The 23292-nt window shown below is 44.6% G+C and overlaps 1 protein-coding gene across 7 annotated transcripts in view; it reads left to right on the forward strand.

Moving 5' to 3' along the window:
- The window catches only part of RIMBP2 (RIMS binding protein 2), a 73989-nt gene extending 53247 nt beyond the window's left edge, over positions 1 to 20742 (forward strand). For 3 of the 7 annotated variants that reach the window (XM_060118950.1, XM_060118953.1, XM_060118956.1), the window contains 6 exons: positions 2466 to 2650; positions 3356 to 3524; positions 9730 to 9833; positions 10952 to 11023; positions 18183 to 18317; positions 18819 to 18845. In XM_060118950.1, the coding sequence (XP_059974933.1) occupies positions 2466 to 2650; positions 3356 to 3524; positions 9730 to 9833; positions 10952 to 11023; positions 18183 to 18317; positions 18819 to 18845 (692 nt within the window). Of the gene's footprint in view, positions 1 to 2465; positions 2651 to 3355; positions 3525 to 9729; positions 9834 to 10951; positions 11024 to 18182; positions 18318 to 18818; positions 18846 to 20469; positions 20659 to 20715 lie in introns of those variants that run through there. The other 4 variants (XM_060118949.1, XM_060118952.1, XM_060118954.1 and 1 more) reach the window with 3 other exon arrangements.
- Positions 20743 to 23292: the final 2550 nt, after the last annotated feature.

A 23292-nucleotide genomic window follows, 5' to 3' on the forward strand; every position in this document is an offset into this window, starting at 1 on the left:
ATTTTCTCTGTGTCCAGATGAGAAAAATGAATAACTAAAGAAACAAAGCTTCGCCCTCTAGAAAGGAGTCTCTTCTCCCTGGGTTTCCCTGCAAGGAGGAGATGAGGAGCTGTAAAGTGTGTTTCACAGGTGACCCCCTTTTCCTCCGTGGAAATTACATTGGACAGGAACAGTGGAAGCGGTGCCCTTGGTCAGGTAGTGAGGGAAGTAGTTCACCTGTAAAGGACGATGCTTATTCTGGCAGCACAGGTGGCCTCGGAAGCCGACGGGCCGGTCATGAGCCCCGACTTTGCACGTGGTGTGCAGACCCTTCCTCCTTCCTGACAAAGACCCCCTCCCACCCCAGGCCAGGACATTCCACATCAGGGCAGAGGGAGGAGCGCCCACTCCCAGGTCAGACCAGCAGCTGGAGATAAGTTCTTCCTTGAGTCTAGCCTGCCACCAAGAAAGAGAAGAACCTCTCGGTTGCCCACTTTGGTCCCTGCGAAGCCAGATTTCCATGGACACATTCCATGGAGGCCACTGTTCTCTCCCCATGAGGTCTGATTCTTGTACAGCCTCTAATGCACCTTCTCTGGAGGAAACAGTGCAGTGACAGCACACCCACACTTCCACTCATACACACCAACTCCAAGTGCTCCAACCACCTCCACTCCATCCCCACTCCTGCCCCCAAACTAGAGAGAGATCCTGTAATGGTGAGGGTGACCCTGCCCGCTGTTTTCACTGAGCGTCGGCACTAGCCTCAGATCCCCCTCTGGTCTCCAATGCCTAATGCCTCCCACTTGTGCTCGGTGTGATTTGGGACTTAAAGATGTAAAGGCACGGTTTTCCACATAGCATGGTGCCTGAACTCGAGCCAACTCCTGAGAGCATGCACTCGATGTGGATTATAGGTGTGACTCAAAAGTCTTCCAGGGTGACGCTCACCTACCCAACCCTCCCCTATGAACTGGCCCCTGTGAACTTGCCTGTATGCTTTGACTCCCCGTCACTACGTCAACTCAGCTGGAGAAGCCCTGGGAACCCTCTGGGTGCAGCCAAAGCTGTAGCCACAATGCTCCTTCACTGACATTTCCCTCAGCTGAAATGGCATCCACTAGCATCACATCACCATTGTGTTAAGTTCCTTCTGCAAATCAGCCATGAGCACGAGAAACCACTGCATCACTGCCTACACTGAGATGTTCATAGTTCACAGGATGGTGTACCATTAGCTTCACACTATTCAATTTAGATAACACTGAAAACTAGGGGGGAAAGTATGAGATCTTCTCACTGACTATAAATAAAAGCAAAACCAGTGTGAAGAAATCAGTAAGGTCCTGCTGCTCAGAAGTTTTGTTCCCTAGCAGAAGCGAAGTTACTGAATGTTTAGGTTATCGGCAGCCTAAAAAGATCCCGAATTCAAATAATGTAAACAGTTCAGTGCATTTTAAAAACCAAACTTTCCTGCAGCTAAAGTGCCTTTTTTATTTTTCAACTACATGTTTCTGCTGGTGAAAGCAGCTGAGGCTCTTGACTCTCCCGCCTCCCCCCCCACCCCACCTCTCCTGTGTTTTCCACACACCTGTGACGTCTTCTTGTCCCACTTCCTGTGCTACTTGTGCTGGTGACACAAGTTTTGACTGGCTGCTTGTCCCACCCCTACCCTCTCTTCTAATGATTGCAGTTTTTCTCATTTGCTTTCCCACTGATGTTCTGAGCCCTTACTGTGTGGTCAGAACAGTATAATTTACTAGCAGATGTTCATTCTCTCTATATATATTTAAATGTATACATATATAGTGAGATATATGCATATTATGATGATATCTAATAATACACATGCATATATATTAGGATTTCAAACAGAACTCTCTTTAGAAGCTCGATGGTAGGTAGACTTGAAACTCAATCCCGCTAGGAAGTCATTAATTTGCTGTAATGCATTTGTTGCCACTTACCTATTGGGGGCTAAGTGAGCAGCTTGGTCACCGATATCAAACTTTGACTAATATACAGATGCATTTCAACGTCCATGTACTCTGGCTCAGCTGTTATGGAAACACACAGAGGGTCTCCGGGTCTCTGGCCCCTGAACAGGCCTGTGCGGCCGCGTCCTAATCCCAAGGACTCGCCCACCTGCTGCCCCTGGTGCTCAGGCCTGCCCTGCAGGGAGGTCTTTGATACGAAGTCCTTTATCTCTCAGTGTCTTCACACGCAGCACACCTAGGGCCATGCTGGTGCCTGTGTTGTATACTGGTTATTTGCTTGTCAAACCCATCTCTGTCGACATGATCCATCTCTGCCTGCACGTTAAGCTGCCCGTGTTGTTTAAAGACAAACGTTAAAGTGCTACAGCCTCCCAAAGTGGGGGAGTTTCTGAAACCCCACTTCCTATAACAGCTCATGTTTCTGGGTAAAGCTGGGGGATGGCTGCGGGAATGACTTAGCACCCTGTCCTTTATCCCACATGCTCCCAGATGAGTACGGTGGGCGGAACCGGCTTTCTCCAGACTTCTACGAAGAGTCAGAGACGGACCCTGGGGCGGAAGAGCTCCCGCCCCGGATCTTTGTGGCTCTTTTTGACTACGACCCCCTCACCATGTCCCCGAACCCAGATGCTGCAGAAGAGGAGCTTCCCTTTAAAGAAGGGCAGATCATCAAGGTGGGGGCATGGCTGGGGGTGATGGGGAGGGCACGGTGGGGGAGAGTAAGGGGGGAGGATAGGGAGGGGGCACTCGCCAGACCCAAGTTCCTTAACACATCACAACGACAAGCTGCTTTCTTTTGCATTTGACATTCAGCCTTCGTCTCAGCAGAGGAGGGGGGCCTGAGTCTGGAGTCGGAACGAAGAAGCAGGATGCTCCCTAGGAGAGGGGAAAGAGCCTTGAGTCCTAAGTTGGCAAATTTCCCAAAGGGCACTGACAACTCGCCTTTGAAAGTGGTCCTAATGTTTGATAAAACGGGGCCTTTAAAGGATGGTAACGCTCACCCCACAGAATGGTACCCGCAGAATCTCTTTGTTAGTTGAGATTTTTTCACTTCTAGAATATCCGACAGTGGCACTGTCTTCTTATGGAAGAACCATTTGCACTTCTAAGTGGGGTGGGGTCTCATCACCTGGCCTCAGCTAGCAGCCCCCCCCCCTTGATGGGAGGCCCAGGGGCTGTCCAAACCCTGGAGGAGAAACAGGTTCTTAGAGGTAGAGATGTATAGGGCGAGGGCTACGTGTACACATTTACACCCACGTGCCGGTCGTTTTGATGTTCTTCAAGTCTGTTTCTGACTAGGTATGACTGTACCGTGAGAAGAGCTGGTGTATTTCTGAACCAGCCCATCCCAATGCCTTAACTTCTTCCCACGGCTCCAGGTTTACGGTGATAAAGATGCTGATGGATTCTACCGTGGGGAAACCTGCGCTCGGCTTGGCCTTATTCCTTGTAACATGGTCTCTGAAATCCAGGCAGACGATGAGGAGGTGATGGACCAGCTTCTCAGACAAGGCTTCCTCCCCCTGAACACACCTGTGGAGAAAATAGGTAAGAGGCAACCCCTTGCTCACCCATGAACCTGTAGGCTGTGAGGCTCCTGCCCTCCTGAGGGTTTCATAGCAAAAACACCAGCTCAGAGTGGGAGAGAGTGCTGAGCAGGATCCCACCTGCACCATCTGAATGTGTCAAAGGAAATCTGAGTGTTAACCATCGGCTTTTCTTGGGCCAAACCCACTCGGTAAACCAGGCTTGTAATAGTCTTGCTGTGTTATGGACGTATAGGCATCTAAATATTTATGAAACCACAGATGATCTTCTCAGGGAATATGAAGCACAGCCTTGCTTACTAAAGGTCTATCACATCTAGAAAATAAACAAAAGCCGTTCTTTGGGTTGTTCTGGACTGAATGTTTGTGTCCCCCCAAAATTCATTCATTGAACTCCTGATCCCCAATGTGATGGTATTAGGAGGTGAGGCCTTTGGGAGGTGAGGAGGTCATGAGGGTGGAGCCCTCATGGATGGGATTAATGCCCTTATAGAAGAGACTGCAGAGAGGCCCCTCACCCCTTCCATCACGTGAGGACACTGAGAAGTAAGCTGTCTGTATGCCAGGAAGGAGGGAAGAAGGTCCTCACCAGACACCAAGTCAGCCAGCACCTTGGTCTTGGACCCCCAGCCTCCAGGACTGTGAGAAATAGATATTTGTTGTCTAAGCCACCCAGTCTGTGGCACTTTGTTATATCAGCCTGAATGCACTAAGACACTGGTAGTGTACTTTGAACATTGCCTATCTTTGATAAATTTCAAAGGATGTTGGGGTAGTGTTATGCCTTCCATTCTTCAGGTGAATTTTGCTTATCCAAAAGGCATAAAAGATTTTTACCCTTTAATTTGGATACTAAATGCCTTCGTTTATCTTGAACCACCCTGCAGCACCAGTGAGCCAACCAACAGCAAAACTGTTTTCAGCAACATTATACTTACGATCTTTAATTTTTCCCATGTTCAAGGAAAATCTACTCATTCAAAAGGCCTCTACTTTTTCTAAATAGCTGTAGACAGAAATACCTGTTTTATGTCATTCATATTTACAGTTTTAATACTTCAAAACATTAGATTCACTTCTAAATGACACTCCGAAGACACAATTCAGTGGTTAAAAAATATGCATGGTTTTAAGGATAAACACAAAATCAAATAAAATGCCTCAGACTTTTTGGTATGAATGAGCTCATGGTCTCAGGTTATGATCCATGTCGAATAGTCGAGGTTTCATATGATTAAATTGCCCAGATTAAATCCACGAGGTGCAGCTCTCTGAGCCCCTCACACCATCCACTCCCTTGCATTGCTGTCTTCTTTCCTGAAGTAGACAGTGAGTGTTCATAGAGGGAACGGGCTCTGTGCACCACAAACCCAGGGAGCCTAGGAGTGATCTGCTAAAAAACAGAAACTTGACTTACGTGATCAGTTAGATTAAATGTCTTTTTATTCCATTCTAGTTTTCTGAATGTGACTAGTTGAGGGAACCAAGCTGAGATATCTGCTTGCCCTTCTATTATTAGGAAATAGCCTTCTTCATGGTGAAAGACCGAATGCTTTCCTCCCAAGACTGGGAGTAAGGCTGCAATGTCTGCCCTCACCTCTTCCTTCCAGCATCATGCAGAGCGTGCGGTATGGGGAGAGCCAGGAAGCAGCAGTACACAGAATGAAAAGGTGACATGAAAATTTACTTCACGTATCTATAAATAAAGCTCCTAGAACTCCCAAGTGAGATTAGCAAGGCCAATGGATACAAAAGCAATGGTATTTCCATAGGTTAGCAATGAAAAATTTGAGATTTAAATTTAAAAAGTAATACCGCTTAACAATAACACAATGCATGTGTGAAATACTTACGGTTAAATCTAACAAAATATGTGCAGGATCTGTATGCTGAAAACTATAAAACACTGATGAAAGAAATCAAAGAATCCCTGAGTAAATAGAGATAGAATGCTCATAGACTTAATACTCTAAGATATTAAGATGTCAAATATCCCCAAACTGACCTATAGATTTCATCGCAACTGCAATGAAGGTCTGCGCAAAGGTTTATGTAGAATCCATAAGGTAAATTTTTCATGCATATGAAAAGTCAAAGGAACTAAAATCGCTAGAACAATTTTTTAGAAGAACAGAAGTGGAAGACTCAACGAAACTTGATTTTAAGACTCACTATAAAGGCAAACTGATCAAGACCATGTGGGATTGGAGAAAGGCAGACACACAGATCAACAGAACAGAATGGAGCCCAGAAACAGATCAACACATACACGGTCAGTTGATTTTCAACAAAGGTAAAAATGCAGTTCAGTGGAGAAATGATAGTCTATTCAATAATAGGTGCTGGAATTATTGGACATCCACAGGCCAAAAACCAATCTCAAGCCATAGTCTCACCATATTAAAAAACTTAACTCAAGATGGAACACTGTCTTAAATATAAAAACAAAGACTATAAAACTTCTAGAAGACAACATAGGAGAAAAACTGTGATGATAGGGCAACAATTTCTTTGTTATGATATATTTTAAAAATTGTGTTAGACGTCATCAAAATCAAATACTTCTCAGCTTAGAAAGACACCATTAAGAGGATGAACAGAGAAGCCACAAGCTGGCAGAAAATATTTGCGAGTAACTCGGCAGAAAGGGATTATATTTAGAATACAGAAAAAACTTTCAAAACTTGACAATAAAAAAAACCCCAGTAAACAGAAGTTGAGTCACGGATGTAGAAAACAAACTTATGGTCACCAGGGGATGGGGAGAGAGGGATAAATTGTGAGATTGGGATTGACATATACACACTACTATATATAAAATAGATAACTAATAAGAACCTGCTGTATAGCACAGGGAACTCTACTCAATACTCTGTAATGGCCTATATGGGAAAAGAATATATAAAAAAAAAAGACTGGATATATGTATATGTCTATCTGATTCACTTTGCTGTACACATGAAAATAATGCAACATTGTAAATCAACTATACTCCAATAAAAATTAAAAAAAAAATTTTATCATAAAAAATAAATAAGGGCCTCCCTGGTGGCGCAGTGGTTGAGAGTCCGCCTGCCGATGCAGGGGATACGGGTTCGTGCCCCGATCTGGGAGGATCCCATATGCCGCGGAGCGGCTGGGCCCGTGAGCCATGGCCGCTGGGCCTGCGCATCCGGAGCCTGTGCTCCGCAACGGGAGAGGCCACGACAGTGAGAGGCCCGCATACCGCAAAAAGAAAAAAAAAAAAATAAAATAAATAAATAAATAAATAAATAAAACCATCAATTAACAAATAAAAAAATAGCCCAGTAAAAATGTTGACAAAAGATTTGAAGAGATCCCTTACCAAAGAAGTTATTTGGATGGTAAATAAACATATGGAAAAATGCTTAACATCATTAGTGAATAAAGCCATGATGAGAAATGAACACACACCCACTAGAATGGCTAAAATGAAAAAGACTGCTCATACCAAGTGTGGGCCAGTATGGAGCAACTGGAACTCTCGTTTGCTTGCGGTGTTACTGAACCAGACTTGGGTCCACTCACCTGATGTGCAGCAAAGACAATTTATTGACATCAGGTTGTGGTGAAGGAAAGTACAGCACTTATTGCAGGTGCCAAGTGAGGGGAACAGGCAGCTCATGCTCAAAGGAGCCAAACTCCCAGTGGCTTTCAGGGAAGGGTCTCTAAAGCAAGGTGAGGGAGGGGGCTGCAGGGTGCCTGGTCAGCTTGTGGACCTTCTTCTGATTGGTTGGTTGTGAGGTAACTGGGAATCAACATCATCAGTCTTCTGGTTCCAACCGGTCTGGGGTCTGTGTGCTGGTGGTCGGCAGTTAACTACTTCCACCTGGTGGAGGTTGTAGTATCTGTAAAACAGCTCAAGGACACGGCTCAGAATAGTACCTATAGCCCTTGAGGAGGAACTGAGGATCCTTGACATTGTTTTCTGGCTAAACTATTGTTATTTTGTGTTGCTTGACCTTTTTCCCTTGTTTCCACATTTTCTCACATTTCTGATTAAATTTGCTCTTTGGAACTTGGGGAAGGCCTAGGAGGCTAAAGCTTTTCTACAAACAAGAGGCAGGGGACACTGTGTGGCAGGGGGTGGGGTCTGTCCCCAGGAAGGCACTGTAGGGTTCTGCTCGGTTTCACTGGAGTGTGAGATGGTACAACCACTTTGCAGAACAGGTATGGGTTCCTCTAAAGTTAAACCTACACTTACAATCCAATCCTACCCACTCCTGTATACTTACCCAAGAGGCATGAAAACATGTTCACACAAAAGGCTGTACATGAGTATTTATGGTGGTTTGACTAATAATCACTGATACGGGGAAACAACTCAAATGTCTTCCAGCTGGTAAAGGGATAAAATAACTATGGTGCATCCATACAACAGGATACTACTCACCGATAAAAGTAGAACAAACTATTGATCCGTGCAGTAACATAAATGGATCTCAGATGCATTGTCCAAAGGAAAGAAGCCAGTCCCCCAAAGCTACATCTGTGTGATGCCATTTAAACCATATTCTGAAAAAGGCAAAACTATTGGGACAGAAAACAGGCCAGTGGTTACCCAGGCTGGAGGTGACAACAGGGGACATAAAGGAATTTTGGGGGGTGATGGAGCTTCAATATCTTGACGGCTGTGGTGGTTATAAGACTGCATGAGCTGATCAAACCTTGCTGAAGTGAGCACTAGAAAGAGTGAATCGTACTGTATGTAAACTACACCTCAGTACAGAACATGTGTATGGTTATTGCCCCCTTCAGAAATTCATCCCTGCAGAAAACATCTCCTGTGAAATTAGCAATATTTAGCAGCACTGTACTTGACCTCTGGTTACCACTATACTTTGCTTCAAGGAAATATACGTCCTGCAGGTCCTGCAAAGGTGTGCTTGCTTATTTTAAATGAAAGCAGTGATTCTTCTGTGTTTTTTTTTTAATTTATTTATTTATTTTGGGTTGTGTTGGGTCTTCGTTTCTGTGCAAGGGCTTTCTCTAGTTGTGGCGAGCGGGGGCCACTCTTCATCGCGGTGCGCGGGCCTCTCACTCTCGCAACCTCTCTTGTTGTGGAGCACAGGCTCCAGACGCGCAGGCTCAGTAGTTGTGGCTCACGGGCCTAGTTGCTCGGCGGCATGTGGGACCTTCCCAGACCAGGGCGCAAACCCGTGTCCCCTGCATTGGCAGGCAGATTCTCAACCACTGCACCACCAGGGAAGCCCCAAAAGCAGTGATTCTCAGCAGGAGCTGAGGGTTGAATTTTGCACATCCACTGCAAGCCCTATACCTGCCCCAAAACACTGCAAAGCCACGTAACTAACGTTAGTTGCTTTCAAAACACCTGCCTTTGAGAGTTTTCATTATGTTTTGAACTCCCAAAATTAATTGTAGGTGAAAAGCAGCTGTGTTTAGAAGAAATGCTGCAATGCCGGCTTCCTCCAGGAGAAATATCATTTGGAAATCCAAACAACAGCAGTTTGCCAGGGAGTTCGACAATCTGGGCCAGATCCCACAGTTCTCCACTGACCCTTCTTATAAACGGCTGTTTTCAGAGTTTCGCCTCTGCTCTGCATGGGGCTTCCTCTTCCCTCCCGGCTTTGTGCTGCCGTGTGTGCTGGGATAGTGCCCTGGGGCTCCGTCTATGGCAGATCACAGCCAGGCAAGGGGAGGGGACCTCCCCAGAGCCTTCTCCGCAGGTGGCATCGTTTCAGGGACAGCTGTTAAAAGCACAGTGGCAGGGCGCTAGAGGAGAAAGCGGCGGGAGGCACCCTTGAGATGCGTAGAGAGGGCGCCGCTTTCTATGGACTCTTGCTTCTCTTGATGCCAGGCCGGTGGCTGTGCCTCTGGTCTGAGCGAGAATGACTTGATTCTGTGGCTTCACGGCAGCTACCCGGGCAGCAGTTTTGACCCAGTGTTTGCGGGTCTTCCTTCGAGCTAGGTGCCAACCTCCAGCTGGCCCAGTGGTCCTGCCCATACCACACCCACCCGGTGCCGCCCCAAACGGTTTAGATCGACTGTTGCAGAGAATCAGTCTAAGTCTCCCTTGTTCACGGATGTGCTGGAGGAAGGGGTGGGAGCTGCCCTGACTTCGCTGGCACTAGTGCCCATTGGTCGTCTCGGCCACACTGGCCGTCTGTGACCCGGCTCTGAAATCACTTCATGGTGGCTTTCTTCTTCCCCTGTGATGTGGACAGAGAGAAACAGAAGGACCGTCCGGCAGCCCTCGGTGGCGACGCGGAGGATGGTGGCCCTGTACGACTACGACCCGCGGGAGAGCTCGCCCAACATCGATGTCGAGGTACCGGCCCAGCGCCCGCACCTCTGCCGACAGCACCGCCCCTCCCTCCCTTCTCTGGAACCGTCCGAGGGCAGGGCTACCCGGCCAGTAAATAGGGACCCAGGCAGGCAGGAGAGCGGTCGTGAGCCTGGTGACACGCTCAGGACATGGCAGCCAGTGACATAGGGTTTCCCTGGACCAGCGCCAGGCAAGCCCTGTGACCCACACCTGGTGGTGCTGGTCGTCCTGGAGAGAGAAAGCAAAGCCCCTGCAGGTGGTCACTGACCCTCACGACCACCACACACACATTCAAGGAAAATGGAGACGAAAGGATTGATGTTCTCTGTGCATATAGGTCTGGGGTCCTAGGAACCTTGTGAAAACTGAAAAGGATTTGCCTTCAGAAATGAAAGATTAGGTTTCCACTCTGTGGGGCTGCTTTCTTAGATGACAAGATGTGTACCAATCCCTGGTCCTCGGTATTTGTTACACCTGACGGGCGAGCAGCTCGTGGCTCAGATTCAGAGCTCAGGTATATTCAGATTTCTGTACAGGCTTGATGTGTGTATGATGCCTGATGGCTCTTAGGTATGAACTTTAGTCCCTCTTTTCACGTCTAGAGATAAAAATGCAATTTTTTCTGGTATCCTCTACTGGATTCTGTGCACCCACCTCTAGCCTGGAGCCTGGCATAGAGTAGACACTTAATAAATAGACATTTAATTACAGATTTTTTTTTTACACAGTGAAAGGCTGTTTGTGCAATGGTCCCTACACTGCAGAGAACACCTTGAGGCTACAGGGTTTTTAAGTTGACTATTTGACTGGTTCTAAAGACGTGCCACCAGCAGAACGTGGGGACGACCTTGAATTCTGGCCGAGAATCAGAGCCCGGCAGCCCTTTTCTTACAGGCTGGAGTCATCATGACATGTCCTTACTTTCTAAGAGGCTAGGGACAGAGGCATTCATCAGATTTATACCTTTCCTCCTTATATGACTGAAAGAATAGGTTCATACCAAAATGATAAGAATAAAAGAGAAATCATACCAGAAATCATGAAGAACCTTTTTTTTTTTTTTAAAAAAGCAACTTCTCTCTCCAGAAGAACACTATTAACTTTATGTTCTATCTCTACAGGCTGAACTTACATTTTGCACTGGAGATATTATTACTGTTTTTGGTGAAATTGATGAAGATGGATTTTATTATGTAAGTTTTGAAGCATCATATATATATATATATATATATATAATTTTGCTTGTCTGTTCTTTCCCCTGAAATTATGTATGATCTTTGTATGGCTTGCTGACAGGTTGGCTAATTTGCTTGTCTTCCTCCCTGAGGGCATATACTATAGGATGGCAGTCGTGTGATCTTCACTGTTCCTTCTTTTCTAATAGGGGTATTTTCGATGTATACAAGCTGTCAGCAAAGGAAGGGTATTCACATGTTTACACTTAAAATTTCCTCCACCCAGACCTTTGCCAGACAGTTTAATGTTATGGATTACTTACTGCGTAGGTAACAAATACATTTTCAAATAGGAAAAGGAAGAAATACAAGGAAGCATAATTAATTACCTAAAACCCTCCTCCCTGACCTCCTTCTTGCAGCCCTGTGGACCCCGCCTCGGGGGGGCAGTCTCGGCTCTACCCCGGTGCCAGCCTCCTTCCTTCTCATTCCCCTTCCCGTGGAGGAGCCGTGCTCCCGATAATCCCCGAGGAAGAGAAGGTGGTCATCTTAGCGGCTCCTGCCCGACCAGACACCCACCGCTGTCCCCTGCCTTGGGAGTGGGGTCACCATCTTGCATCAGAGTCCAACCTTCCTCCTTTTTCTTTTCTTTTTCTAAATAATCCAAGTAGCTGAGAAACTCTCAAGTACTGATATGGCAGGTTTCTCTTGGGGTCAAAGGGATTTTACAAACTCAGGCACACGTGGCCTTTCAAAGCTCTCTCTTCTGCACAGTTTCTGAGTTTTAAGAGTATAGTTTTTAGTGAGACTATTCATACTGTTACCAACCAGGGTTCTTGGCCTCCTTAATCAATAGATATTGATCAGAGGCCAGACAAGAAATTCAGGCAAGGCTTTACTGGGGCCCCTGCTGCTGCAGGGGGAGCAAAAACAAGCATCAGGTTCCCTTGCTTGCCTGCTCTCTGAGAGGGTGCCAGCTGGTTCCTTATATGGGGTGAGGGTAGGGGTGTGCTGGGGGTCGGGCTGGAGGCGTGGCTTAGGTGGTCTTCCCACCCCTTTGGTGGTGTTGATTGCAGGGGGCATGCGCGGTGCCCCGCTTTTGCTCCTGACACCCTGTTTTTGCTCCCAGCTCTTCAGAAGTGGCAGTTGGGTTTTTGGTCTTTTTGTACCTTGCTGTCCATAATTTGCCCCAACTGTGCGTGCACGCGGTTATTTTTAGTCCCTTATAGTTTCTTTGTATGTTGTTGCTTGAGGAGATGACATCTGTCCAGGTTCAAGCACTGCAGCAAAGGGTCCCAGGTCCCAGCCTGTCTCAATACTTTGTCCCGTATGTTGCAAATAGTTCTTTTTCTAGGTCATTATCTGCTTTTTAACTTTTCCTTTTTTGTGTGTGTGGTTTTGTTGCTTTGTTTTTCTTTTATGAAGCAGAAGTTTTAAATTTGTCTGTAGTCAATTTTTTCTGCCCTTGGGAGTCATGCTTAAAAAGTCCTTTAAGGTGATTGATAGAAATTATCTTATTTTGGTTCTTCACTTTTATAGCTTCATTTTCACATCTAAATCTCGTGTTTAACTTTATTTTTGATTTCTAATTAGAGAAACTAATGTCCCCACACCACTTATTAAATAATCCGTCCTTTCTCCACTGGTTAAAGCTCCCGTCTTTCTCCTGTGAACTGCATTCCTACCTAGAGTGTTTCTGGACTTCAATGCTACTTGACACTATCTCAATTATTGTATTTTTATAATTCATTTTCATATTTGGGAGGAACCGTTTTTGTAAAGAGCCTGCCCTACAACAAACCCATAGTATTTTGTTTAGGGGTGTGTTTAGTTTTTAGGTTAAGCTGGGGTGAACTTGACATAATATTGTCTTCTGATTTGGACACATGGTGTGTCTGACATTTTTTAAGTTTTCGCTTTCATCTGTCAGAAGGTTCATGAATTTCTTCTTACACATCCTTTTATATATCTTTTAAAGTTCATTCTTATGTTCTTGCTATTATGATTTTTTTCTGGTATATATTTTACTGGTTATTTAGAAAATATGTTGGAAATGTGAGTGTGTATATGTGTAAGTGTGTATGTATGACCGTGTTTGTGTATGTGTATGCATGCAACGTACCCATGTGCATATACGCGTACACGTATGTGTACATGAATTGTATGCGCACGTGTATATTGCATGTGCACGCATGTATTTGTATGCATGTGTATGTACTGTGTGCCCATTTATGTGCATGTGTGTTTATGTGCACGAGTATGCATGTGTGCATGTATGTGTGTACGGTGTGCCTATTTATGTGCATGTGCATGTATGTGTATATATCATGTGCCTATTTATGTGCACGTGTGCGTATGCATGTGTGCGCGTGTGCATGTTTATGTGCATGCATATGTATGCACTGTGTGCCTATTTATGTGCGTGTGTGTTCCCCTACAAACCTTTTTTCTGAATGTATTTATATCCATTGTCATCAGTTGGTTCTCTCGGGTTCCCCAAATCATGACATTTTGTCTTTTCTTCAATATTTATCAGTCATCTCTTTTTATTGTCTTATTGCATCATTGAAAACAATTCTGAATGACAGGGACCGGGGATCCCTGACAGTCTGTATTATAGTAGGAATATCACTAATCTTTACACTGTTATGTGTTAGGCTAGATTATCAATAAGGATAGATGGTCTTTATGTTAAGCATCCTGTTTTTCATTTGCTGAACTTATTTTTTTTGTCAGTAAATTATTGACCATGGTGTACAACTATTTTTTTTTACAATTATTTTTAAAGCACTGGATTTGATTTGCTAACATTTTATTCAGAAGTTATGTTTATATTCCAGAAATTATTTGGATTTATATTTATTGGAGTATCTTTTTTGTGGCTTTTGGTATCAGGATTATGCTAGAATTATGAATGAACTGGTAAGCTTCCAATATTTTTCATGCTCCGAACAGATTAAATGACATAGTTAGGTCCTACAATTACATGAATGTTATTACAACCTGCCTAAAAATCTTTTAGGTTCAGTGTCTTTTTAGGATGCAGTTGTACAAAAGTTTTCACTTGCTTAAATAATTATCTTCTTATTGAGTCAATTTTTAATACTTTATATATATTTAGAAAGCCATGCCTTTCATTTAGATTTTCAAACATATAGACAAAACTGGGCATAGTATTTTCTGGTAATTTAAACATATTTTTCTAATATGATCTGCATGTTCCCATTCCTACATTGTTTTATCTACTTTATTTTCTTGAATAGCCTACCTACATTTTATATGACAGTAGGAATCAGATCTAAATTGATATGTACATGTTTTAGTTCTCTCTCCACCAAATGGCTTTAGTATTATTTTGTTGGTCAGATTTGCTGAGTAGACTGCCCAGTGCAGTTATTATTTCTTATTTGATAAATGAAAACCGCAGATACCTAACTTAATACCAAAAATCTTAAATTTCACCACACTTGCATTGTCTGACATCATGTGCAATCTTAAAAGCTCTCAGGAGAGCTCACTTGCAGCTATTTTATGGGACCTAGTCCTGTGATGTCTTCCTAGTCTCTCCTCCGTCCCACCACATCCCATAATGAACAGAGTGTAGACAGAGGGGCCTCTGCTGTCTACCCGGGCCTTCCCCTCCACAGTTCACAGCATCCCCAGTGAAGTCCCTGCTTTGTCTCCACTCATCTGAGACTCCCAGTACCCCCACGATACTTTAACCCTTACGCTGTGTTAGCCAGATGCTTGCACTGCTCCGTGTTTCTACACCCAAACTCTCAAATCATATACTTTGATAGGTCAGAAGGAAATAGGCCATACGGTAGCATTCTAAAGTATTAAAGGAAGCAAAGGAGGAGAACTACACAAGTGTGATGGGGCCTTGTGCTGACTGGGCATGGAGAAAAAGAGGCTGGGATAGACTGTAACGTTTTCTGCCGCTCAGCCCAGCGGACTCCAATTCTGTTTGAATGTAAGGTCTTCACACGGTTCATATCTGGCCTCAAACACAAAAGCGGTAGAAATGAGGCTCGAAGAGGAGCAGAGATCAGACTGTGAAGGGTCTGCAAGTGGGGGAGATGTCCAGTTTTCTCTTAGAGAAAGTTATGGTCAAGGGCTTCGCAAGTGGACCGTTTAAGGGAGGTGGGAGTCCTAAGAGGCCAGGCGGCGAGCGATGGAACGGCCCAGGTGAGGGGCAAGGGCCTGCACTGCGACAGTGACAGGGGAGTCTGACAAAGATAGGCTCGAGGCCACGCAGGGCTCCGATCTGTAGCTGTGACATCTTCCAGGAGGATCTGCAGATTCTGCCTCGGCCGATGGGTGCCCTTGGGAACACAGAAACAAGGACACGGTAGCGAGGAAAACACGGCTTAGGAACTATTGAGCTTGAGGCTACAGAGCCTCTCCATGGTGGAGGGGGACTCACGCAGGCGCATGATTCTAGCGACCATGTCTTGTGCAGGGGTATGTGGCGGTGGACGCCAACAGTGAAGTCGTGTCGTGTGCACTTTTGATGTGTGATTTAGCAGAACCGTGCTGGGAGGCTCAAGAGAAGAGAGAAAACAATGAAGAGCGCAGGCAGTTCCCTCCACCGCTGTATCAGGGAGCCCAGGGCAGGGCTCAGCCCGGGAGCCTGAACACGCAGGCCTCTGTCGGTCTTGGTTCACACAGGTGCTTCTTGAGATGTGAACACGGTGCTGACGGGGACGTGTGTGTAAAGCTGTGCCTTTTCATAGAATGTAGCCCCCAACACGAGCCAACTACTGCGTCTGGTGCTTACCTCTGGTGCTGGAGGGAAAATCTGGCTGTTGGACCTCCTGAGAGGTCTGGACTGAAGTTCCAGCGCCTTTGCGTATACATGTTGTCTGCAAGCGCTGGAGTGGAAGAAATCACCAGGGAGACATGTACAGCAAAAAGCAAAGATGTCCTAGAAAGAGTGCCTAAGTAACACCAACGGAGAAAGACAAGCTAACAGTGGAGCCTGAGGAAGAAGGGTTGAAGCGGCCACAGGTAACAGGAGGGTGGGATCTTCAAGGTCAAGGCAGAAGGAGCCGGTGGCCGACTGGGCACGTGGCTGTCGGCTCAGGAGGGATTACCACACAGGAAGACATGGGGGGTTACCTGGACCTGCCTCTTTTAAAAAAATTAATTTTAATTTTTAATTGTGAGAAAATACACATAATTTACCATCTTAATCCCTTATAAGTGCAAGTTCAACAGCGTCAAGTACACTCACTGCCGTGCAACCATCACCACCGTCCACCTCCAGAACTCTTTCTGTCTTGCAAACTTCACTCTGTCCCCATCGAACACCAAGTCCCCACTGTCCCCTGCCCCTGGCGCCCACCCTTCTTTCTGTCTCTAGCCCCTGGCTACTCTCTGGACCTATGTCAGTGGAATCACGCAGTGTACGTGTCTGCTCACGCCCCTTCACTTAGCATGACCTCCTCAAGGTTCGTGTCTGTTGTAGCATAGGCCAGAATATCCTTCCTTTCTTAAGGCTGAACGACACTCCACTGCACCACATTTTGTTTATCCATTTACCTGCTGATGCACAGCTAGGTTGCTTCCATCCTTTGGCTATTGTGAAGAATGCTGCTATGAATATAGGTACAGAATTCTCTCTTCAAAATGCTTTCCGTTCTTCTGGGTAAATACCTAGAAGTGGAATTGTTGGATCATATCATATGGTAATTCTATTTTTAATTTTTTGAGGAACCACCATACTGTTTCCTCCATCGTGGCTGTACCGTTTTACAGTCCCACCCACCGTGCACAAGGGTTCCAATTTCTCCCTATCTACACCAACATTAAAATGTTTGTATAGTAGCCATCCTAGTGGGTGTGAGGTGGTATCTTGAGGGTTTGATTTACATTTCCCTAATAAGTAGTGAAGCTGAGCATCTTGTATGTGCTACGTTAGCCATCTGTCTTTTTTTTTTTGAGAAATTATCTATTCAAGTCCTTTGCCCACTTTTTAATTGGGTTGTTTATTTTGTTAAGTTGTAGACGTTCTTTATATATCCTTTATAACCCCTTACTAGATATATGACTTGCAAGTATCTTCTCCCATTGTGTAGGTTTCTCTTTCACTCTGTTGATCGTGTTCCTGGATGCACAGTTTTTAATTTTGATGTTGTAGGCTGTCTCTTTCTTTTTTTTTTTTTTTTTTTTTGCGGTATGCGGGCCTCTCACTGTTGTGGCCTCCCCCATTGCGGAGCACAGGCTCCGGACGCGCAGGCTCAGCGGCCGTGGCTCACGGGCCCAGCCGCTCCGCGGCATATGGGATCCTCCCAGACCGGGGCACGAACCCGTATCCCCTGCATCGGCAGGCGGACTCTCAACCACTTGCGCCACCAGGAAGGCCCCTGGGCTGTCTCTTTCAAGTTGTCGTCTCCTACACCTACTGGGCAGAGAAACACACTCCCAGGTTGTCTGGGGCCAGTTCTGAGCTCGGTTTTGGGTTCTGTGGGGCAAGTTGGCACTGGGGGCGGGGGGGTTGATGTGGTGGGCTGTGAACTGCTCGGGACTGACGTTCAGTGGGCAGTTGGAACTGTGTTCCATGCATGGACATGTGACTGCGTAGAAAGGTCCGGAAGGATATACACCAACCTGAAGCAGTCACCTCGAGGAGGTGCCAACACTTTCACCTTCTGCTGTTGGGTGAATTCTTACAACGAGGCTGTAGCGACGCACAGAATGAAAGATACCAGGGGGAACCGGCCGGCCCCCCTCAACCCTGCCCCCGCATGGGACACCCGCCCCTCCTCCCCTCTCTCAGGGCACCCAAGCAGTGGTATTTGTACAAGTTCCCGGGGGACTCAGAGGTCGACCGGTCAGGGCTGAGAACCTCTAAGTGAGGTGCTCCCCGGGACTGTTGCTAAGTGTGCCCGACCCTGAGAACCACCTAGGCCCCTTGGCCGAAACAGGTCCTTGGCTCCACTCCAGACAGGCCAGGTCGAGACCTCAGGGTGGGCGCCGGGACCCTGCACTTCGAGCACGTGGCCGAGCCCGCTCTTGTGATCAGGGGAATCTGGAAACACTGGAGTCCCGGTTCTGTCTGCCACTTTTGAGCCAGAATAAACTCGCTACTCTGAGCTGTATTCCTTTACCTCAAGCAAGAAGCGGGTTTCTGGAAAAACAGAGTCGATTGTTCTTCTCATCCCTGTGTTTTTAGGGGGAGCTTAATGGGCAGAAAGGCCTCGTACCCTCCAACTTCCTAGAAGAAGTGCCTGATGATGTAGAAGTCTATCTTTCTGACGCACCGTCCCACTACCCGCAGGACACGCCGACACGCTCGAAGACGAAAAGGGTAAGCACGTGTGTTCAGCATTTTTAACCCCGTCCCACTCTGCCACAGATGATGGTCTACTGCAGTCTTTGCATTGCTCTTTTTATGTCTTAGGCCGAAAAGCATACACCCTGAATTTTTTCTCTGCCCTTCCATGGGGGTTGTGCCTAAAAATTCCTAATTCTAAATCAAGTTTACTTGTTTCACCAAAATGCCCCTTTCAACCTATTCAATCTGCTTTGCTCACAAAGGAACTTCCCATCCTACATCACAGACGCACAGTGCAGTTTAAGAGTGAAAAGGGGATGGCTGGTCCTTAGAGTCGGTGGGCAATGATGGTTATTTGCCCTGTCAGGGTTTTAACAGATCTTCTGAACAAAGGTCAAAGAACTTCTCAGCCATATATAACTATCAGATTACATTTGTTTGGTGTCTCATTTTTATTTTATTTCATCACTGCGAGTTTTTATATATTATATTTTTATATATATTTTATTTCTTTGCTCATCTGCTTGGAAACAGAAGAAGAGTGTGCATTTCACCCCTTAATCAGGCAATGTAGCCTTCACGTAAGTGAGCAACTGAAGATACCTGTAAACATAGCAACCTAAGCTACCTGCAATGGACCAATGCGGTAGACTTAAGGCTTCACTGGGGGGCTAAAAAAAAAGAAGAAATATGTCTCAAAAACTCACTGGACCTAAAGTGTTATTGGTCTCAGTTGTAAAGCAACTGAATTTGTAGTGAAATAAATCATCTTTGATAATCATTTCCTATGATTTACATTAAGAATATTTGGAAGGCCAACATTGGGAACATATTTCTTAACAGGCTAATTGTTTGTTTACACAGAGTGTTCCAATGTCTATTCATAATTAAAGCTGCATATTGCATTGTTAGCCACTCTTGGAAAAAGCACAACCTAATAAATGTTTACTCTGGAAATTTTACCTAAAAAAAACACAACTCAAGATCGAGCGGATAAGTAGTGAACACGAGGTGATCTAGAGTTGGCTCTGAACACTCCCCATGCTGCCTGGAATGGCAGACAGCTTTTTCTTAAGTGACCATCCCTCTACCTTACGGGAGAGCTGGTGCTTCTCCTCAAAGCACAAGCAAGTGTCCTGAACACACAGGCGTTTGGTTGGAAGACTGCTTTGTTGGTATACCAATGCAATACCAAGTTTAATGAAACATGCAGCTCAAATGATTGCATTAGATGGAATAGATGGTATCTTCAGGTGTACTTTGGGATGATTTAGTAGGTGTTCTCCATTAGAATTAGACCCTGATTTTAAATCCAAGGAAGCTTGAAGCCCCTGGGCTCCTATTTGCCTGATGAATAATGAATACTCCTATTAGAAAGAGGTTTGCTCCAGGGAGGTAAGGGAGCGAGAGGAAAGGTGATATTATATAAACGCAGGCACGCATGCGACCGTAAACGTGGGTGAGCCCACGTCGTCTTGCCCGCGTTAGAATACAGTTCTGCTCCTGTGAAGCACCAGGGAGCACTCAAGTGGACGGAAACCCTACCATGTGCTCTGTTTCGACAAAAACGCATCTTTAATACCTTGGAAATAATGAAAGCATACAATAAGGGCCTTTAAGCTTTCTTTGATTGAAATTAAGGTTCATTTTAGTTTTTTTTTTTTCTTTCAACCGGTGTGCCATCTCCAGTATTTCTATAGTATACTAACCCAGGAATGTACTCAACAATGTCAGGATTTCATATACCCAAGTAGTTTTCAAATACGAAATTCCCTTTAAGAACTTTTGCTTTTAAGATTACTGATGGGTACTCGGCCAGTCTTACTCTCAACCTAATTCAAAATGACTCCTTCTTCCTGCTTCTGGTCTTAAGTTACAAAGTAAATGATTACCCAGCTTTGTTTTGCCCAAGCAATGGCCACCCCCTCCCCCGAAGACAAAGAAACCGAAAACCCCACACTGCTGGCCCCCTCTCTCTGAGGGCCCTCAGACCCCCTCTCTGAGCTATGCCGTGGGGGGGCCGTGTGCCTCTCACGGGATACTTCAACCCTTCAGAGAAGAAACGACCCGCCCTCACCTTGCCTGGTGGGAAGTGGGGCAGCGTGGCGTCACTGATGCCGCGCAGCAAGCGGAGGGTGTTGCCGGCGCTCACGCACTCAATGACCTGTACCAATGTGCCTACTAGGTTCCTCCTGAGGGTTCAGGTACAGCAAGGAGAGTGCCATCTCCCACAGCCCATCTCCATTCTGGGTCACCTACGTCATCTGTGGGTACTGGTAGTCCTGGGAGAGGCAGGGAAATGTCCTCGAGAAAGAAAAAGGGGCTGCTTTCCAAAGGCAAGAAACTGCTGAAAAAGCTGGGTGCAGTGAAATGATTCACGTGCTTCCGGACAACTTCCAAATCTATGTAATTTTCTTTAATTCCAAACTAGGGCTTTCATGACTCAAGTACTTCCTAAAAAACCAATCTTCTCCCCTGACACCAGTAGAGAAATGCTCTTTGCACTACCGTCCACTTTAAACCCAGCGCCAGGACAAAGAGCTGCTGGTGCTCCCGCCCGGCCTCCGTGCCCATCGCACTTGTTATTGCCCCGGCCCTGGCGGGAGCTGGGCTGTCTCGTGAGCACGCAGGGCGGCCAGTAGCTCTTTGTAGCTCACTCCCTACCTGGGGTCCCAGTCTTTGTGCATCTGTCATCTGCCCTTAAAGGAATGATTTCAACCTCTCTCCCTTTTCAAAAATGCTTGCTCATGATGCATAACTCTCACTTTAACTCTGGTCTTGAAATTCCTAGTTTAATCGCCTTGATGTTCTGCCTTATAAATGCACAATGATTTGTACTGTCCAATAAAAACTACAGTGTACACTTTGTATGTGTTGTGCATTCAGTGCCCTTCACCCTCACAGACACAGTGGTTTGAAACCAAGTTGCACAGGCTGTGCAATGATAAGATCCTGGTTTTTTGTCTTTCGGAGCAAGCCAGGCAACACACAGGAAATGTTTACTTAATTCAAATCATTTAAAAAAGAGGAGAGGAAGTAACTTTGGTAAAGTACCACTACTCCAACCTGCCAAAAAGCTGGTAATATTCATTGCTTTCAGTGTTACATTTTGTGGCATATGGATCTACGTTACTTTCATTATTTGTCAAAATGCCATACACACATAATCAACAATGAACAGCATACATGTAAAGCAATCCACATAATGCATACACCACACCAAAAACATACTAAAGTTAAGTCTGTTCAAAATGATTCCATACCAGACTTCACCATTGGCACCTGAACAACAACAAAAAAGATTTACAAAGTTGCTGGCAGATGTATTTGATGGTTACTATTTTGTAATTCTTGTCCACTTGTAAATTGTTTTTACTCTTTATACATACTTTTCAGACTGCCTTTCTTTTGTAATTTATGGAAGGTTTATAAATGAATGATGAAGCTTTCCCCATTGTGTCTTCAAAAACTATATTGTAAATTGTAATATAATAGTATGTGGTAGATTTATTAAAAGGAAATTACTCAATGTGTGGTTAATTTCTGTGTGGGTGTGTGCATGTGTACAGCTAGTGTAAAATATTTTATAGAAATAAAATTTGTTATTTTATACAATGCCATTTATTCTGTATGTTTGTTTTGAACACTTTTTTAAAAAAGTCATAGCAGCATAACTGAATTCCTTTCTCCTATACGTACAAGAAAAGTTCTATAACGTTACCTTTTCTGGCACTACTTTTTTTCTAAAATAATTCTGACCTGTGTTTTGGGAGTCATTTACAAAGTGCTGTCACCCTCGCATTGTTGGTGACAATCCACTCAGTGGCAAAAGAAAGGTAATTCGCACCGAGTAGTTCTTGTGAAATACTCACATGCAACAAAGACGTTGAGAGTGAGTTCAAGCCATATTCATAACATCTCCCTCCCTTTGGCAACTCCAGAATTCAAATGATCTGAATAAAGAGCTACACCAGCTAAATATAATAAAACACAACTTAATTTTTCAAATACAAAGCATTTTCCTGAAATCCTTAATTATTTTAAAATTCTCCCAATAATAGGGTTGATTATCTTTAAGAGGTAAAACCAACGTGCAAGGTGAAAATATAATTCAAATGCATAACTTTATGAAACTATATACAAGTATATAAAATAACTGCTATCATAATGTCATTCACGTCGAACTATGTTTTCACCTAACGCATTTACGAAAAAGGTTATGTTTGAATAATTGATGACAGAGAAATACTGCATGATCTCACTCATATGTGGAACCTAAAACAGTCAAAAACACTTAGAAGCAGAGGGTAGGATGGTGGTTGCCAGGGGCTGAGGGTGGGGGAAATGGGGAGATCTGGGTCAAAGGGCACAAAGTTTCAGTTACACAAGATGAATCAATTCTGGAGATCTTAAGTTAAAAAAAAAAAAAAAAGCTGAAATGCTAGATTAAGTGGAATGTCTTTAATTTAAAAATATTCCAGTTTAAGAAATACCAGTATAAGAAATTAAAGTCTACACAACAGTGTGAATGTGATTAATGCAACTACACACTTAAAAGTGGTTGAAATGGTAAGCTTTATGTTACGTATACTTTACCACAGTAAAAAGAAATTAATGACAATTTCTCCAAAAATAAAATAAAATAAAATAAAATCAGTAAAAGTAGCCAGGATTAAATCTTTTGAACACATTTACAAATTTCCTAAAGTATGAAAATGTAGGCAAGCCCAAAGTGATAATGAGCTGGACTTAGCTTTGGTGAATACTGCGAAACATTTAAGGAATACATACGGCCCACTGTACACAAATTCTTCCAGAGAAGAGAGAAGAAAGAAAAATGCCCAAACTCATGAGGCCAGCATTATCCTGATACCAAAACTAGGCAAAGACATTGTAAGAAAACTACAGACCAATAGCATCATGAATGTAGATTAAAAAAAAATCCTTAACCAAACATTAGCAGATTGAATCCAACAATATATAAGGATGATACACTATATTTAACTGT

The sequence above is a fragment of the Mesoplodon densirostris genome, chromosome 15, assembly GCF_025265405.1.
Source record: "Mesoplodon densirostris isolate mMesDen1 chromosome 15, mMesDen1 primary haplotype, whole genome shotgun sequence".
Taxonomy (NCBI): domain Eukaryota; kingdom Metazoa; phylum Chordata; class Mammalia; order Artiodactyla; family Ziphiidae; genus Mesoplodon; species Mesoplodon densirostris.